This window comes from Canis lupus, chromosome 1 (assembly GCF_048164855.1).
Source record: "Canis lupus baileyi chromosome 1, mCanLup2.hap1, whole genome shotgun sequence".
In the NCBI taxonomy this organism is placed as follows: Eukaryota; Metazoa; Chordata; class Mammalia; order Carnivora; family Canidae; genus Canis; species Canis lupus.
Genome location: NC_132838.1, coordinates 104,848,771 through 104,869,520, shown reverse-complemented (window position 1 = coordinate 104,869,520; position 20,750 = coordinate 104,848,771). Strand labels below are relative to the sequence as shown.

The 20,750-nt window shown below is 39.9% G+C and overlaps 1 protein-coding gene across 1 annotated transcript; it reads right to left on the bottom strand.

Moving 5' to 3' along the window:
• Positions 1 to 3,151: 3,151 nt before the first annotated feature.
• Positions 3,152 to 19,272, bottom strand: LOC140600307 (uncharacterized). Its single transcript, XM_072768487.1, is given in 5 exon segments — positions 3,152 to 4,623; positions 4,625 to 6,687; positions 15,769 to 15,864; positions 16,746 to 16,872; positions 18,912 to 19,272. Coding segments are annotated over 5 exon segments (2,409 nt in total). The 5' UTR covers positions 18,927 to 19,272; the 3' UTR covers positions 3,152 to 4,515.
• Between the last annotated feature and the right edge of the window lie 1,478 nt (positions 19,273 to 20,750).

Genomic DNA, 20,750 nt, shown 5'->3' with positions numbered 1-20,750 from the left:
GTCTGGTACTTCCTTATTGATTATCTTGTCCCATATTGAAGGTGCACAATTGAAGTCCCCTGCTCTTGCATTGCTATCTCTTTTTCTGTTCTTGTCTGTTCATTGTTGCTTATATATTTGGGTACTTTTATGTTGGGTACATAAGTATTCTAAAGATTACATGCTTTTGTCGAATTAACTCCTTCATTTTATTTTACTCAGGGAAAGTAGGTTATATTGATTTGAAAAACTGTGAAAGATTACTATGTATCAAATAAAATTCGTTTTTAAAAGTAGGTGACTCCTATGTATCCAACCTTTGACCAAATTGACACCACAATGTAAGCACAAGCAGTATTATGTAGCTCAAGGAGCAAAAAGCAGTAATCAGAGGTAAATGTCCTCTTAATACAGACACTAAATAAATACACAAACCTACAGCTTTAATACAAACTCATAGGTACATGTGCTTAGCCAGCTTTTGCCAACAATAAATGAGTAAATGTTTTATTTTCAATAAATGCACATATAGTATATTAAACCTTTAGTCACATGTAGTTAGTCTAAAAATCAAAGCATAATGTAAGATTTTTCTTATGTGAAGATGTACATTTCAGAAAGAATCCAACTTGAACTAAAGTCACAATCAGAAGCACTGTAAAGGTGACCCATACAAAGCCTGTCATTTGCATTGTATACAAAGAATAGCTGCCCAGGAATAATATCAGGAATCTTACGAAGGGGTATTATGATAAGGTACCTGAAAAGACAAGTAAGTTATTTGGAGACTTTAAATAGCAGCAAAGAATGTAAATTAAATTACATGTGAAAAAATCTGCAATGTATAATAGCCAGAGATAGAAAACTGAATATTGTGGGGAAAAGATTGATTAGCCCATACTAGTTGGTTTCAATGAACCATTGGCTACTTCTTCCAGTAATTACCAAGATTATCATTGCAACAATTTTTTTTCCACACACATCAAAATCTGGAAGCAGTAACTCCTTCTCAAATTGTCATTTAGTGTTCTCTTTTTCCCAACCTCAAAGTACAGGAGTAGGTTTTTGACTATTGACTAGCCATTTAGGGGACACAGGAGATAGATGTTCATAAACATTACATAACCGGTAATTGATGTACCTGGAAAAACATCACCAAAATTTTTGGGAAAGTACAGTGTTTTTCATAGGGGTATGACATGAGTTATAAACACACTGTTTGAATCCTACCAAAACTAGAATGGGGGAAATCTTTTTTTCCCAAATGCACCATAATTAAAAACACTGCACGATGTAATCCCTTTATTTTATAATGACCCGTGCAGTGTCTTACTAGTCTTTGACTTAAAGTCTACTTTGATTGATGTAAGCATACCTATCCTCATTTCATCTGGTTTCTATTTGCATGGTATATTTTTTCACACCTGCACTTTCTGTCTGAGTGTGTTCTTAAGGCTGAAGGAAAATATACTTGGGTCTTCTATTGCTTTCCATTCAGGCATACCTTTTAATTGGAGAATTTAGTCCCTTTATATTTAAAGTAAGTAGAGATTAAAGTGTGGAGTTACTGTTGTCATTTTCGTTTCCTGTCTGTTTTAGAAATATTTGCCCTCTTCTTCATTTGCTATTTATCTTTGTGATTTGGTGATTTTCTGTGGGTGTATACTTCCATTATTTTCTCCCTATCTATTATGTATTGACTACAGGTTTTTAACCTCTGGTTACCAAGAGGCTTAAAGAAAGACCTCTTTTAACAGTTGATTTTAACGTCTTAACCGCTTAATTTCCATATAAAACTTTTTCAGGCTTGAGAGAACTCTTAAGAAATATGAATTTCCATCTGTATGCCATCGTAGGGAAGACTTATCTACTCTCTTTGTGGTATCTGTGCCGATTTCCTCATTGGAACCACACCACCTGATGTTGAGAATTCAACTTATAACCACTGCTATTATCAAGATTTGTCAGTATTTTACAGGACTGCCACCTTTTTCTCCTTAAAGACCAACTAGCAAACCATTTTATTTAAACTATCCACAAAGTTTTTTAGTTTTAATGAATGGAGAATGATATTCTGAAAACTTATTTCATGGTAACTTAATGTTATAACCATGAACAGCATCTGCATTTAGATCTTCTTCATATATTCTAAATCATGTTGTTGTTCATCTTCAATGGGAAATGAGGTCTGCATGAGACCCACCTAAGGAAGAAGGGCATCTCATCTTTTTTTTTTTTTAAATTTATTTATTTATTTATGATAGTCACACACAGAGAGAGAGAGAGAGAGAGAGGCAGAGACACAGACAGAGGGAGAAGCAGGCTCCATGCACCGGGAGCCCGACGTGGGATTCGATCCCGGGTCTCCAGGATCCCGCCCTGAGCCAAAGGCAGGCGCTAAACCGCTGCGCCACTCAGGGATCCCGGCATCTCATCTTTGATGCAGCAAGTCAGCCATATAATTTCATATACCAACTAGGCATCCATGAATTTTCGAAAGTACAAAATGCATTAAATGTACTAGTCACCGGGCAGCCCCGGTAGCGCAGCGGTTTAGCGCCGCCTGCAGCCCAGGGCGTGATCCTGGAGACCGGGGATCGAGTCCCACATCAGGCTCTCTGCATGGAGCCTGCTTCTCCCTCTGCCTGTGTCTCTGCCTCTCTCTGTGTCTCTATGAATAAATAAAATCTTAAAAAAAAAATGTACTAGTCACCAAGCTCACACAGGGTCAGTATAAAACAAGCACATCGAAATTATACCTTTGCAAAAATCCATCCCTTGTATGTTTTGAAGCATAATACATTATCCTCACATTTAACTTTGTACTATTCCTTGTAAGTATTTGATGTAGAGTACTGTCTAAAAAGGGTAACTTATATAGTGCTCTCTATTGATTTGTGACATTTATTGACATTTGATGTTCAATAAGTACATTTCTAAAAATTTATGTCTTTCAACTTACTTTCCTTTCTATAATCTCTGATGTTTTATAAAGTCTATATATAAAAACAAGGTCTTTCCTCATTCATCTGTTTGTAGGTTTTGAATCTAGTACACATTTTGGGATTTTTTTTTTTAATTTTTTTTATGGTAGTCACACAGAGAGAGAGAGAGAGGCAGACATAGGCAGAGGGAGAAGCAGGCTCCATGCACCGGAAGACCAACGTGGGATTCAATCCCGGGTTTCCAGGATCGCGCCCTGGGCCACAGGCAGGTGCCAAACCGCTGCGCCACCCAGGGATCCTGCATTTTGGGATATTGATTCAGGAGTGAATTCCAGTTAAAGGAACTGCAACTTTTACACTTTATGGTTTCTATCCTGTATGATAGCTATGATGTTGAGTAAGTCCAGAGTTCTATCTAGAGGTTTATCTGGATGTAATGATGTTGTAATGATTTTCCTCAGATTTTAAGGCTTGAGTACTGGTTAGTGTGCTTGCCAATTCTGTGGTATTTGTAAAATCCTCTCCGCTATACATTTTCTGATCAGGAATCATGGTTTGCCATTGTTGAAAGGCCTTCCCACATTCTTTACACATATTTCATTACTCTCTGTTATGAATTACCCAATGTGGAGTAAGAGTAGAGCAATACTTACAAATCCTCTCATAGTTGCTTCTTCTGCCACTTCTGCTATTTGTGTACTGTCGTTGGGGACCCGATAGTTCTGAGAAGAGGCAGCTGAGGAGATGCTGCCACTCTCAATGGCCGAAGAAATACCCAATGAAGGAATCAAGACTGAGAACAATGATCATAATAATTCAAAGGTGATGGGGCAGGATTGCTTTGTAGTACAGTTAAAGATGAAGAAGTATATACCGCATTTAATAAACTAATGAAAAACTATTGTGAACAGTAAGGTTTGTCAATGCAATAGGTCACAAGATTTGATGTGCATCCAATAAAGGAAAAAGACACACCTGCACAGCTGGAAAACGGAGGAGAAAGATACAACTGATGGGTTCCAGCACCAGAAAGGTGTCTACTAGAAAGGGAACCTGTTACTTTACAACTCTGCTCCTCCAGAACAAGAAAGGTTTTCCTCTGTTCTTTCATTTTTTATTTCCCCATTCCTTTATTGGACATAAGATAACTGTGTCTCTGCACAAGCATATGGCTTAAAAAACTAAAAAAAAAAAAAAAAAAACTAAAAAACTAAATGGCCAATGGTACAGTTTGATCAACATCAATAGGAGATTGGATGAGGGGAAAAGTGGTTCTGGGAAAGTACTCTTTTCCATTAATGCTGCGATTATTCAGCTCTTACCTTTACATTCCATGAGTTACTTTGCTCTTACAGTTTGACAACAACTATAAAAGAACATTGCATACCTTGTTAGATTGGATAATTTTTAAGTTTTTCACATATCATTGTAAAATCAAGGAATACTTATATAATTTTGTTGTATACAGTTTTAGATGTAGGGCAATCTGTCTTAAAGAAGGGATAAATTACTGTAAAAGAAAAGAATCTTGATCATTTTCCGTTCAAGTCTAGTTTCTTGTTGCTTAAAAGAACTTAAAAATTTTTTTTTCTCACAATCCTAAAACTTTGAAGCTTTGCTCTAGTATGACTTCTTTGATAATGAGTAAAGGTTGAAAGGCGATTAAAGGCCTCACCACATTCTTTACATTGTTAAAGTTTCTCTCTAGTATGAATTCTATGATGAGTATTAAGGTGTGACTGCTGGATAAAGGCCTTGCCACATTCTTTACATTTGTAAGGTTTCTCTCCAGTGTGAATTCTATGATGACTAATAAGGTGTGAGTGCTGGTTAAAGGCCTTGCCACATTCTTTACATTTGTAAGGTTTCTCTCCAGTGTGAATTCTGTGATGTTCAGTAAGATATGAATGCTTATGAAAGGCCTTGCCACATTCCTTACATTTGTGAGGTTTCTCTCCAGTATGAATTCTGTAATGGTGAGTAAGGGTAGAGACATGTTTAAAAGCCTTGCCACATTCTTTACATTTGTAAGGTTTCTCTTCAGTATGAATTCTGTGATGGCTAGAAAGGCTTGAATGTTGGTTAAAGGCCTTGCCACATTCTTTACATTTGTAAGGTTTCTCTCCAGTGTGAATTCTGTGATGTTGAGTAAGATGTGAATGCTTATGAAAGGCCTTGCCACATTCCTTACATTTGTGAGGTTTCTCACCAGTATGAATTCTGTGATGTTGAGTAAGATATGAATGCTTATGAAAGGCCTTGCCACATTCCTTACATTTGTGAGGTTTCTCATCAGTATGAATGCTGTGATGTTGAGTAAGGCGTGAGTGCTGTGTAAAGGCCCTGCCACATTCTTCACATTTGTAACGTTCTCCTGTAATATGAATTCTGTGATGTTTAGAGAGGTGTGAAGGCTGCTTAAAGGCTTTGCCACATTCTTTACATTTGTAAGGTTTCTCTCCAGTATGAATTCTGTGATGCTGAGTAAGGCTTGAGTTATGTTTAAAAGCCTTGCCACATTCTTTACATTTATAAGGTTTCTCTGCAGTATGAACTCTGTGATGTTGAGTAAGACCTGAATGAGTCTTAAAGGCCTTTCCACATTCTTTACATTTGTAAGGTTTCTCTCCAGTATGAATTCTGTGATGAATAATAAGGTTTGAGCGCTGAATAAAGGCCTTGCCACATTCTTCACATTTGTAAGGTTTCTCTCCAGTATGGATTCGCCTATGTATATTTAGGGATGAGCAGACCTTAAATGTTTTACCACATTCTTCACATTTGTATGGTTCCTTTCCAGTACGCATTCCGTGACGTTGAGGTAGTACTGAGTCCAAGTCAAAATCTTTGCCACATTCCTTACAAATGTCACTTTTCTCACCACTATGGACTGTGTTATGTATACTTAGCCTTGGTCCTTGACAAAACATGTTCCCAGGTTGATTACACCTGAATGGGTTTCTTCCCACATGAATTCTCTGTTGATCATCAACATTGGAGGACTGGTTAAGATCATTCTCACATTCATTTTTAGAATTCTCTCCTGTATTCATACTATTATGTGTACTAAGGTTAGACTTTTGATAAAAGATTTCCCCACACTTACTACCCTCATGATGGTTCCCTAGAAACTGAGTCCACACACATGGACTAACATTGGAGCCCTGGTTAAATGTTTTCTCAGATTCACTGCACTGAGCAACTCTGTCTCCATTGAACAGGCTCTGGTAATTTTGTAGGATCGACTCCTTAGTGAAACACCTCTCAAATGGATCCTGTTTAGCACTTTGTTCTTCATTTTTAAATCTCTGATTTTTAGAAATATTTGACTGAATAGTCAATCCAATTCTTTTTTCACAAGGGTTCAAATAATTATTTTCAGCATGGACTAGGTAACTTCGCAGATTTTCCAAACTGTCGGCTTTCCCTAAATATGTAAGTTTGAATATATGATTTGAGCTTTTGTTTTCAGAAACGCACTGCTTTGTGGAAGTAGCAGACTTAAAAAGGGAGGTTACTGAAAATGTTCTATATCCTTCACCATTTTGGGCAGGGAGATTCTTATTATGCGCAGATATCTCAGTATGGTTGTGTCCTTCATGATGTCTTTGATGCCATTCACTCTCTCCATCATTGTCCCAGTCTGTCATGAAGTGTAAATTCTCAACGGCATTATTTTTTAATCTACCCATTGACACTCTTTGGAAAGAAGCTTCGATGCTTGGCTTTGACAGCAAGCTCTGGGTGTCACGAGAAGATATGGCTGAAAGAAATCAAGAAAGAGAAATGTAAAATTATTCCACTTACTACTCCCAGATGAATATGCTGACAATCACTAATAGTTAACCTGAAAATCAGTCAGAGAACATCAGCAAGATGGCTCGGAAGGAATCATCAGGATTTTGTTCCTCAATGGACACATAAACTAACACAGAATGTACTGACCACATAGCCTCATAGATAGCTGTAGTACTACAGCTATAGTAGTAGCACTGTAGTACTGTCATGCTATAGTACAAATTACTTTCTTATATCACAAAAAATTAGGAAAGTCCCGCGAGTCCAAAGTTTGCAAAAGGGTGGAAATTTTAACATAAACAGAAAAGAACAAAAGAGGAAACAGCAAAAATAGGAAAATATCGGGCATCATGCATGGCTCAGTGGTTTGGCGCTGCCTTCAGCCCAGGGTGTGGTCCTGGACTTGGTATCGAGTCCCACATCTGGCTCTCTGCATGGACAACAACAGGAAGAGTTGGTTTTCAGGAAAGATCAACAAAATTGACAGACTTTTAACAAAATCAAGTAAGAATGAAAAAAAAGGTCAATTAAAATCAGAAGTGAAGTGACAGCAGACAGTATTAACTGATACCATAAAAACACAAATAATAAGAAGTGACAATGGATAACTATATGCCAAGAAAGAGATACCAAAAATGTGTATAAATTTCAAAAAAGATGTAAGCTCCCTAGATTTCAGGATTCCAATAAATATTTCCTGAAGATATATTTAAAATGTCACAATTGATCTACAACTACTAAGTAGATGGAAAAAATAATTTAAAACGTCCCAACAAAGAAAAGTCTTATTCCAAATGAATTCACTGGATAATTCAGAGATTTAATGTAAAAGTACTTTTTTTTCTTTAAATATTTTATTCATTTATTCATGAGAGACACACAGAGAGAGAGGCAGAGACACAGGCAGAGGGAGAAGCAGGCTCCATGCACAAAGCCTGATGTGGGACTCAATCCAGAGACTCTGGGATCACGCCCTGAGCTGAAGGCAGACGCGCAAGCGCTGAGCCACCCAGGAGTCCCATGGAAAAGTATTTCAAATCTCTTCCAACATTTTCAGGGATTGAAGAGAAGGGAAATTATCAAAATAGTCTCTGTGACTCCTGTGTTACCAAGTTGTCAAAGGCAAAGGAAGACTGTACAAGTAAAGAAGATTACAATTACTACCTGTGAGGCGCAGTTATACAAAGTCCACAATAAAAAAAGCAAACTAGCACACTGAATCAAAAGCACGTTTTACAACACAATTAAAGGCAATTCTTCCTGGAATTCAAGGGTGTTTCAACAGATGGAAAACTATAAGTTAAAGGCTCCACATTAACAGAATGAAGATCAAAAATGGCAATCATATTGCTGTAGAACAAGAATAAGAGCATACTGGATAATGTTTCATTATTAAAAACACCCAATAAAGTAGCAAAAGAAGCAAAACACCTCAACTTAATAAAGGCCACATAGCTATGAAAACCTGAAATATATTCAATAGTAAAAAAAACTGTAAGCTTCTTCTGTATGATCATAACAAAGGGATTTCACTTCTATTCAACACAGTACCGGATATTCTAGTCTGAATGGGGGAAAAAAAAAAACATAAATGAATCCAAATGGGAAAAGAAAATGCAAGTTTATCTCTTTACGAAGATATCCTTAAAAAACCCTAAAGAATCCTTATTTTTTTGTTGTTTTGTTGGCTATCACTGGTATTATTTCCTGTAATTTTTTCTATGACACACTCCATTTTCAATTATTTTAATACTATAAATGCCTGAATTAAGTTGCAGTTTCAACTTTTTTCTTTTTTTTATTTATTCATTTATTTATTATAGTAGGTTCCATACCTAACATGAAGCCTAACTGGCTAACTGCGTCCTGAACCCAAGACCCTGAGATCGAGACCTAAGCTGAGATTAAGAGTCAGATGCGAAACCGAGTGAGCCACCTAGACACCCCCAACTTTTCTTCTGAACGTTACAAGACAAGGAACTAGAAAAAGAAGAAACTTACCTGTGATCAAGTAGAGAAAGAAACTAACAAAGAAAAATTAGAGGTAGGGACCATAATAAACAGTAACTTAACATTGACATCAATGCCCAGATTTTCCAAAAAATAATCAAAATTTTAACTACATTAGCTAAGAAAAAAGGAGAGCAGCCTCAAAAATTAAAACAAGAAATGGGACAGAAAACACAACAGATAACTACAGAAATACATACTGTGATAACAGATTGCCATGAACAATTATATACTAACAAATCAGATAACTTAGAAAACTCCCAGATAATTCCCCTATATATATAAAACTACCAAGATTGAAAAATAAATTTTAAACCCAACAAGTAGATCTTCACAGACCAATAACAAGAATGAAAGTTGAATGTAGAATAAAAACAATTCCAGGCACAGAAAAGCCCAGGACCACATACCTTAGCTGGTCAGTTCTACCGAACATTAAAATAATAAAAATAACTAATGAATATCGTCATCAAAATCTTACAAATAGTGGAATGGACAGAACATATTCAACATCATCCTATGAGGCCTAGCATTACCCTGGTACCAAAGCAGGATAAACACCATACAAGAACAAAATAGTCTAGTTTTTGATATAGGTGTTGCTACTCTTTCTTTTGACATCCATATGCAACTTAAATGTTTTTCCATGCAAGTGTAGCCAGTACCTAGCACCATAGAACCAGATCACAATACCACTGACCATATCCCCTCTGCTATATCCTTCAGCCTCATAATTTATCGATTCTATAACTGAAAGCCTATACACCTTCCATTCCCCTTTACCCAGTTGGCCCATCATCCCTCTCCATTCCACTCCAGAAAGCAGCAGTTCTGTTTTGTTTTTGGAGTGGGTCTGTTTCTGCCTTTTTTGTGGTTTCTTGCCATTGATGACAATGAAAATAGACCTAGGAAGTATTGTGCTGGACACTGAATACCTAGAAAGTACTGTGCTGATAAGTCAGGCAAATAAAAGCAAATAACACATGATTTCACTTATAGGTGCAGAGTGAACATATAAATAAAAAGGAGAAACAGATGCATAAATATTAATTTCATGTTTTTATTTTTTAAGATTTTGTTTATTTATTCATGAGAGACACACAGAGAGAGGCAGAGAGAAAAGCTGAGGGAGAAGCAGGCTCCCTGCAGGAGATCGATCCCAGAACCTGGGATCACAACCTGAGCCCAAGGCAGAGGCTCAGTGACAGAGCCACCCAGGTGCCCATCAACTTCATTTTTAAATAAACCCATGGATAATCCCAAGAAGTATAAAAATTCCATGTTCCACATATTCTATAGTGGAACAAGCTTGCCTATAACAATTTTCCAATGCTAGCAGAAGACAGAGGACTCTGAGATTCAAGTCCAAGGATCTTAGGGTTCATAACACATGAAACAGAAGAAATTTCTTGATCACGCTAATTTCACTTGCCGGCTCCAAATCCCCATTTCACACATATAGATGCTGCATATGCAGTGGGTTTGTGTCACATCTATGAGACGCTGAGCACAGAGAACCCCAATATCTTGAAGGAGCAGAGAGCATATCTTCCTGAACCTTTGCCATAGAAGACGATATCCGTTTTCCTCTACAGTTAACAAATCTGTCCTCCACCTAAGGGTTAAGATATTGTCACTATATTTCAAATCATTTTAATATTCGCACAGCAGCGGAAAGCAAATTAAGGATAAACACTTTCAGTGTCTCTATCCTTAACATACAGAGTAACTTGAACCCACAGAATCGTTTCCCAACAATATCCACTACTCAGTCTGACCCTAGCATGTCTCCTGACTAATTTTCCCAGATGTGCACCACCTCATCAAACACTCATTAGCCGGACACAGGATCTGGGATAAAATCTATTCAATGTGGGTTGCCTGCGTGGCTCAGTCAGTTCAGTGTCTGACTCTTGATTTTGGCTCATGTCATGATCTCAGGGGTTGTGGGTTCAGGTTCCTCAACAGACTCTGGACTGATGCTCAGCATGAAGTCTACTTGAGATTCTCTCCCTCTCCCTCCCACCCCATCCACATACACCCTCTCTGTAAAATAAATAAAGTCTTTAAAACTTGAAAAAAGCAGTTTACATCAGGAAATATTTTTCAAGGCTATCACTGGCAGGATACAAAGCAGAAGAATTGCGTGACTTATAACATTCACTTTTGCCCTGTTCCCGTGGGGCTTGCATTCAACCACATAAACAAATCCCAGTACTCATGAAGGTCTACCTTAAACTTCTGTAGTGAACTTGCAAGGGAGATGTGTGAAGAAACACCTAAATTGTGCAGAAGCATATTAATTTACATGTATTTGATGACAAAATTGTACTTCTAACCCAGGCAGAGCAGGTCCTGGAAACAGTGGAATCATGCCTCATTACAAGAAAATAGCTGAGAGGGATCCCTGGGTGGTGCAGCGGTTTGGCGCCTGCCTTTGGCCCAGGGCGCGATCCTGGAGACCCGGGATCGAATCCCACGTCGGGCTCCCGGTGCATGGAGCCTGCTTCTCCCTCTGCCTGTGTCTCTGCCTCTCTCTCTCTCTCTCTCTGTTACTATCATAAATAAATAAAAATTAAAAAAAAAAAAAGTTAAAAAAAAAGAAAATGGCTGAGAATCGGGAAACACATAGGATTTAGGGCAGAGATGTTCACCACCCATCAACAAGAATTATCATAAAGAACAACATAAGGGCGCTTGGATGGCTCAGTCGGTTAAGTCTTAGCTGAGGTCATGATCCCAGTGTTCTGGGATTGAGCCCCATGTCAGACTCCCTGCTTGGTGGAGAGCCGGCTTCTAACTGTCCCTCTGCTGGTCCTCTTGCTTGTGCTCTCTGTCAAATAAATATATTAAATCTTAAAAAAAAGAAAAAAAAAAAAAAGAACAGGGCAGCCCGGGGGTCTCAGCGGTTTAGCGCTGCCTACAGCCGAGGGCTGGATCCTGGAGACACGGGATCAAGTCCCATGTCGGGCTACCTGCATGGAGCCTGCTTCTCCCTCTGCCTCTTTCTCTGCCTCTCTCTCTCCCTCTGTGTGTGTCTGTCATGAATAAATAAATAAAATATTTAAAAAATAAAAACATTAAATTAAAAGAAAAAAGGAACAATATAGACATGACGAGACCAGGTAAATGAAACAGGTGATCACAAGGACAAAAGTTCTTTGGGTGGCTCTGAAATGAGGTGAAGATTGGGGGGAAATGTTGATCTTATTGTGAATACAGCTGACCTACTGCTTGTGCCTGGAGTGGAGGAAAATCATGGAATTGCTGGTCCAGATCACAAGCTCACTACATGGTACCAAGGAATAACAACAATAGTCCATAAAGCAAATGTATCATTTTGATAAGATATCACAACCTTTTTTTTTTTTTTAAGATTTTATTTTTTTATTCATGAGAGACACAGAGAGAGAGAGGCAGAGACACAGGCAGAGGGAGAAGCAGGCTCCAGCAGGGAGCCCGAGGTGGGACTCGATCCAGGGTCTCCAGGTTCAAACCCCAGGCTGCAGACGGCGCTAAACCGCTGCGTCACCGGGGCTGCCCGAAATGACTAATGAAAGCAAATGAAAAGAAACCATAATATGACACTTTCAGAATATACTTCAATTTGTTAGCCTTGTTGAGAAAAAAAGAAAAAATTGAAAACCTCAGTCACTACACAGAGAGCAATGACTCTGAATACATCTCTGATTGATATTATATAGATCATTACGACGCTTTCAGAAAAACAAAGGATTCTATCTCTGTGGTCTTAGTATATGAGAAAATTTCTAAAAATGGTAAAAACCACCAACCACAAAGTTTGAAATGACAAATTGGATTACATTAAGAACTTCTCTGCATCATAAGCTCAATAGACAGAAATAGAGTGGGAGAAGGAAAAAAGGACCCATTCTCATAATATATATATAGATCTATAAAGCCTGAAGAAAAAAAATACCAAAACAGAAAAAATGGGCACAATAACCCAGTAGACACTTTGAAAAAGAGATTGTCAAGAGATGAAGAAGAGCCACATCAAAGACACTAAGAAAATTTGTGACACTTGCCCACAACAGCAGCTCACCCTCCCTGACACTTGAAGGCCACCCTGTGAAAAAACTCGTACCTCTCCTCAGGAGAGAAAGAAACGAGTGACCTGTAGGTTCAGGGATCTGGATTCTTGGCTGCTGCCTGAGGGACTTGTTTCTGTCACGCATGACATGGAGGCAGAGGGAACGACAGCACCCTCTGGATGCATTGTGGTGGCTGCTCAGACAAAGGGTGAGTGTTTGTTCAAACAAGAAAGAGACTACAGAGCTGAAGCAGAGGAAGGAATCACGTTAGGCATCGGACTCTTAATTTCAGGTCAGATCATGGACGTGATCCTTCAGATGGTCTCTGAACTCTGTACTTGAAAACTGTCATCCTTGGGGCACCTGGATAGCTCAGTCGGTTCTGTGTCTGCTTTCAGCTCACATCCTGATCCCAGGGTCCTGGGATTGAGCCCAGGTCAGGTTCCCTGCTCAGTGCGAACTCTGCTTCTCTCTTTCCCTCTGGTCCTCCCCTGTGCTATGCTCTCATTTGTTCTTTCTGTCTCTCTCAAAAGAATAGATTAAAAATCTTATGGAAAAATTAAAAGAAAAAGAAAATGGTCATGGTGTAACTAAATACACAAGTAAAACCAAAACCACAACTAACTAATGTAGTGGAAAGTTCGAGACAAAGGAAGCACATTGTTATGGAATTACAAAGCCAGAATAAGAAAAAATTTAACCCTAGAAAAGCGACATTAAAATAGATGCATTAAAAATACGGGATTACTGGGTGGCTCAACGGTTTAGCGACTGCCTTCAGGCAAGGGCATGATCCTGGAGTCCCAGAATTGAATGAGTCCCACATCGGGCTCCCTGCATGGAGCCTGCTTCTCCCTCTGCCTGTGTCTCTGCCTCTCTCTCCATCTCTCATGAATGAATGAATGAATGAATGAATGAATAAATAAATAAATAAATAAAATCTTTCAAAACAAAACAAAACAAATGCATTATTCTGAAGGAAACTTTCTATAAAACTAATTTTAAACTCTATGTATCATAAAAAACAAGCATGAATTATTGGCTGGTTTTCACTGACCACAGTATTATAAAGAATATTCATTAAAATCAATCATTAGGGATCCCTGGGTGGCACAGTGGTTTAGCGCCTGCCTTTGGCTCAGGGCGCGATCCTGGAGATCCAGGATCGAATCCCGCGTCGGGCTCCCTGCATGGAGCCTGCTTCTCCCTCTGCCTATGTCTCTGCCTCTCTCTCTCTCTCTCTCTCTCTGTGACTATCATGAATAAATAAATAAAATCTTTAAAAAAAATAAAAATAAAATAAATAAAATAAAATAAAATAAATAATTAAAAGCTGTAAGTGAAAATCATATGAACAACCACTTAAAAAGGCATTATACAAATGTATTATTTTATTAATATATCCTTCCTTGAACAGAGAATTTAAGGCTACAACCCACTCCTTAGAACCAAGGAAATAAACGACATCACATTTCTAAATAAATACCACGCAAGTTGCAAAATATGCTAAAGGCCACTATACATAAAATACATATTTGGGATTAAATTCAAATATATTCCAAGGCAAGTAGAAGAAAAACCCAATGACTAATTTTCACTGAAGTAAAATTACATTTATGAACAAAAGCTTTCTTTAAAATACAGGAATTATACCTCACTGCTTTTTTTTTTTAAGACTTTATCCATGTATTTGAGAGAGAAGGAGAGAGAGAGAGAGCACAGCAGGGGAAGGGCACAGGAAGAAGCAGACTCCCTACTGAGCAGGGAGCCCAATGGCGGGGGCTGAGCCCCAGGACTCCAGGATCATGACTTGGGACCAACTGACAGGCCACCCAGACATCCCTCTACCTCACATGCCCATGTCATATCAGAACTTTTGATCTAATAAATAACAGATGAATCTCATATATAACTAATAAGAAAGTGAAAACACACTTGACAAAATAAAAAGAAATTCCTGTCATACAAGACAAATTCATACAATGATGCAAGTATTAAGAAAGAAGGTAAAAATTGAGAATTTATTATAGGCTTCAAGTTCTAAGGTCTAAATGTTCTAGCTCCCCCATGGCATTAATTTAGGTAGGAATTCTAGGATACAAACAGATACATTACATTATTTCACCACTGAGGAATGGAACACACTGTTATATCCTATTGTCAGTTCATACAAAGAAAAAATTAACTTCCAAAGTGAAATAAAGGATTAGATTTTCTTTTTTTTGATATATTTTTTAAAGATTTTATTTATTTATTCATGATAGTCACACAGAGAGAGACAGAGAGGCAGAGACACAGGCAGAGGGAGAAGTGGGCCCATGCAGGGAGCCCGACATGGGATTAGATCCTGGGGTCTCCAGGATTGAGCCCCGGGCCAAAGGCAGGCACCAAACCGCTGTGCTACCCAGGGATCCCAGGATTAGATTTTCTTATTTTAGGGAGGTGCTTTGTTATCTGATGAAATTACTGAGTGTCAATTTTGTACAACCAAGATTAAAGCCTCCATAACATTGGAATGCATAAGCCAGAAAACGTGGTACCTGTCTCCAGTGTTCCCAGGATTTCTGCATCAAACCCCAGTATGCCCACCACTACCCCGACATGCTTCTCACGACGCAAAACAGAACTTAAAAAGGGCTAAGGCTATGGATCCTGAGAAACAGGGAGACTTCCCCAGGACCCTCACAGCAATGGAGAACCTCTCAGATTATGGAGACCCTCCCACTCCCAGGGGAGTCTCCTGGCCCTCCCTGTGGAAGTGATGGACCATCAGTGGAGCTGAAGGAGAATCCTTAGAGAAGCTAAGAGCTTGATAATGTTGGATAGCACATGTCCCTCTGTGACAGGGAGAAAAATATAAACTAGGTTTCTCAAGAGTGTATCCTTTCAAGGAGAACTACTCCCACCACAGTTTAAGGTCTCTCTTCCCCCTTCACATGTGGACCGCACCTCTGTCATCTGCCTCATTTATTTCCACTTACCTGGATGGATGGTTACTCTCTTCTTTCTCTTCACACTCCAAGGCTCCTTCTTTTGCTCCAAAAAGGAGACCAGGTCTGGCTTTGACACAATGAGGCCTGGTTATTAGGAAAAAGGAAAATGGGTATTGCTGGAGATTTTCAATCAAGTATCATGCTCAGTAGAGACCACAGGACAGTGTAAAATTATAGAAAATACCTTCCCAAATGCTACTGACCAACAGCCCCTTTAGAACCAGTAGGAGGGCACACCGGGTGACTTAGTGGTTTGTGCCACCTTCAGCCCAGGGTGAGTTTCGGGAGAACTGGGATGGAGTCCCACATCGGGCTCCCTGCATATAGCCTGATTCTCCCGCTGCCTGTGTTGCTGCCTCTCTCTCTGTGTGTCTCTCATCAATAAATAAAATATTAAAAAAAAAAAGAACAAGCAGAAGGAGTTTCAAATATTCAAATCATGGCTTCTACTTCCAAGTACTTGATACAATAATAATAAATAAAAACTGGAGTTTAAATATCGGCAGTACCATTTGATGCCTGTCAATGTTTAGGACTGACATTCATCAACAGAAATGATGATGCTCCTTAAGGAAGGAGAATTAGGGGGGAACCCCTGGTGGCTCAGGGGTTGAGTGCCTGCCTTCACCCAGGGCATGATCCTGGAGTCCCGGGATCAGGTCCCACATCGGGCTCCCGGCATGGAGCCTGCTTCTCTCTGCCTATGTCTCTGCCTCTCTCTGTCTTGTCTTTTATAAATAAATAAATAACATGTTTTTAAAAATTTTTTTAAAAAAAGGAAGGGGAAGCTAGAGCTGAAAAGGAAACATGAAGATTTTTCTCCACATCTACAAATCCCCATTTATTTCCCTTATTGCATGGATCTGAATTCCAGTCATGCAGAGGAATCTTCTAAGAGTCAGTCTTCAAAGGAAGGAAGAAAACCCAGAGTGTGCTCTGGGAAACCTGGAAGGAGTCATCCTCACCCAAGAAGAGAAGGTTTCCATAGTTCTCTAACATCACATCCCTGTACAGTTCCCGCTGAGTGTGGTTCAGGCATCCCCACTCCTCCTGAGAGAATTCTATGGCCACATCCCTGAATGTCAGCAGTCCCTGCAATAAATACCACAGTTACCAAGAGGCCGGCAGAGTTCACAACGTACCTAAGATGAAAGAGGGAGTTAAATGTCACCAGCTAGATCCCATGATCTGACCCTTACTGCTTATGGGCTTGTACCCTCTTTGTCCCATATTTTTCTTAGCCTCTTCTTTCTACCTTAGTCTTTTACTTCAGGCATAGACTCCTGTGATGGAAACAGAAACTATCCAGCAAAAGAGGCGAACTCCCCTGTGAAAAAGGTTGGCCCGGGCCAATTTTAGCTTAACTCCTGACTCACAATTATGCAGTTGGACCAAGGAGTGACCCATGGAATGACCAACAGTTCCTTTTAACTCATTATAATACTAAAATCTCCACTCAAGGAGAAGCACAAACCTCATATTTATATAACAAAGTACATATAGAACTGTTATCTTCAGCTTCATATGCCACCTTATACTTAGCTCTACATAAGATGACAAGGCTCCAATTTCTAAATATCTACCCTAACCCTAAATAAAAGGAAATCATTCCCTCTGGCTCTGGGAGTCTCTTGTTGGGAAGTTACTCTCTGTGATCTCCGTATTTGCTGCAGTCAAGTTTCCTTTGTGTGACAACTCTACCTGGAGTAGTTTCTATCTCTGATTCCCCAAGGAGTGAACTCCTTTTAGCGAAGTTATATTAGAACTGGTTCTGGCTTAGGTCAGCTTCCTGCTTATGCACTAAGATAATGTTTAACACAGTAATATGCTCTAATGAATTGTCCAACTTTGACATAAGAGGATGGCATATGATTCAGAAAACCATTATAAATACTGTATGTTTATCCAAGATAATTTATAAAATAAAGGTGTTGGGACACCTGGGTGGCTGGGCAGTTGAGCATCTGCCTTTGGCCCAGGGCGTGATCCCAGGGTCCCGGGATTGAGTCCCACGTGGGGCTCCCTGCATGGAGCCTGCGTCTCCATCTGCCTGTGTCTCTGCCTCTCTCTCTGTCTCTCATGAATAAATAGATAAAATCTTTAAAAAAATAAATAAACAAACAAATAAATAAATAAATAAATAACTGTGTCAACAGAGGCATAACAAATTCCTGAGTACTGTAATTTATATCATGCGTTATACATTGCATCTATTTTTTTCAAGATTTTATGTATTTATTTGAGAGAGAGAGAGAGAGAGTGCAAACAGGTTGGGAGAGGAGAAGCAGATTCCTTGTTAAGCAGGGAACCCAATGTAGGGCTGGATCCCAAGACCCTGAGATCATGACCTGAGCTGAAGGCAGATGTATAACGACTTCACCACCCAGGCACCCATAGCTGTGCTTACTTCTTAGGTGGAAAATTTTGGTGGGGTACAAATGTACTTATCAAAGTGCAATGTGAATTAGAATTTTATTTTCTTTTTTTAAATATTTTATTTATTCCTGAGAGACAGACAGAGAGAGAGGCAGAGACACAGGCAGAGGGAGAAGCAGGCTCCCTGGAGAGAGCCCAATGCGGGGCTCGATCCCGGGTCTCCAGGATCAAGCCCTGGGCCGAAGGCAGGCGCTAAGCCGCTGCACCACCCGGGCATCCCCCATACGATCTTCAAAAATAAAAAATAAATAGTGGGCAGCCCGGGTGGCTCAGCGGTTTGGCGCCACCTTCGGTCCAGAGCCTGATCCTGGAGACCTGGGATCGAGTCCCACGTCGGGCTCCCTCTGTGGAGCCTGTTTCTCCTTCTGCCTGTGTCTCTGCCTCTCTCTCTCTGCGTCTCTCGTGAATAAATAAATAAAATCTTTAAAAAAAAAATTTTAAAATAAAAAAAAAAAAAAATAAATAGTTTTGGTGGCTTATTGGAAGCCCCGTTGGAGAGAAGGGAAAGAAGGTGATGCGGGAGAAGTGTTCTAAGATCGAGCCTTGGGTATTAGATTTGAAAAGGTTTTTAACAATAAGTGAAACCACGAGGCAGAAATATCAGAGCTAGAGGAATCAACACTTGCAATCTCCAAATGCAGGGAATTTCGGGCCAAAAAGGCACTGCGGCCTCTAAGCTGGGACACAAGGCTTACCTGAGACCCCGCCATCTCTGCTCCGTCCACCTCGGCCTCTAGCGAGCTCTCTCACAAGATCTCCGTGGAGGAGTCCCAGCTGCATCAGGAGAACACACCTTTAAAGGCAGCCAAGTCTCTCCACCTATAAACTGCTCCCCTGCAGGCAGGACTTTGAAATGCACAAAAAGCCCAACTTCCTAGTCCTTTGGGTGTGGAGCTGTTGAGAAGCTGTGAACTCCCAGTTGGAAATCAGGAACTGATTTTTCCTTCTCTGCTTCCAGGGCCCTCCCCTCCCCCAGATGCTCACAGATTCAGCTACAGCCTAGGCCCCGTGTGCTGTGGCCCTAACCCTCCTGACTCGGGTAGTGGAGACCATTACCCCTCCTACGGCGAAGCCTGCTCTCAATTCTCAGAAATTAAAAGGAAGCCTTTCTACTTAACTGTGGCCTCACTTAGAATCACCTGGAGCACTAACTTAAAACAACGCTGTTGTTTCCACCATCAATTGACAGAATCAGAGGGGGAAGAACTTTTTTTTTTTTTTTTTTTTAGATTTTATTTACTTCTTCATGAGAGACACAGAGAGGCAGAGACAGGCAGAGGGAGAAGCAGGCTTCTCGCAGGGACCCCCATGTGGGACTCGATACTGGGACTCTGGGATCATGTCCTGAACCCAAGGCAGACAGACACCCAACTGCTGAGCCACCCAGGCGACCGGGGATGATCTATTTTGATACTCCGGGAAACATCTGGGGAGGTGACCGGCAAAGCACCGCAACCAAGGCTGTGCGGTTACCAGATTTAAATCCACGCCTTCTTACTGATGAGAGTTTCTCAAGATTTACATCTTCTCCCTCTTCCTGCAACGGAAAGGGAGATACTCTTAGGAAAGGACCTTTCCTCACAAATGCAAATATCTCTTCCTTAAAGAACCATTGGGTGTCACACCTTTTCCTGTGTCTTCTGTTTCTTTTTCTTTTTCAAGATTTTATTTATTTATTTGAGAGAGAGAGAGAGAGAATGGAAATCAGAGCACAAGCAGGCAGAGAGGCAGAGGGTCAGAAGCAGGCTCCTCCTTTACCAGGGAGCCCAACCCGGGACTGAATCCCAGGACCCTGCTTCTCCCTCTGCCTGTGTCTCTGCCTTTCTCTCTCTCTCTCTCTCTGTCTCATGAGTAAATAAATAAATAAATTCTTCTTAAAAAATAAAAACTGCCTATGATTTTTTCACCAAAAGATGGGTTTTTTTTTTTTAATATTTTATTGATTTATCACAAACACACACAGAGGCAGAGACGCAGGCCAAGAGAGAAGCAGGCAAGTCCAGGGAACAAAGAGAGGCGTGCTTGGTTTGAGGAGACAAGGCTTAAGTTGAGAAGTCTGTTACAGAATAAAAATTATTTCTGGTAAAATGGTTTGAAGGACGGTGGGTTTTCACTGGTGAGGCTGTTGCCTGGGAGGGATAAGAAAAGCATCTCTGCCTTTGGTTGCAATAGTAGGTATAAACCGCTCCCAAGGTCAAGCTTGTGTAAGGTCAAGATCTTCCCTTCCTGTTGGAACTGCCATTGACTATGAGTGATAGGGCTTAAGATCTCCCTCTGCTGAAAACCTCCTGACTCCATTTTAGTGAGGGTTCCAATTACTAACTTTCAATCAACATTTGATCAATATCTCAACATTTCCTTCACTCTCAGTATTGGGCAGCAAACATTCTCATCCTCAAATGATGATGTTAACCTTGTTTAGGATTCCATGTGATTTCATACTAAATTTTTTTTTTCTGTGTGTGCTTTATTTATGTCAACAAAATATCCTCCATTTAGTGTGGGCCAAGCCCAGACTGCTCCATGATGGACCA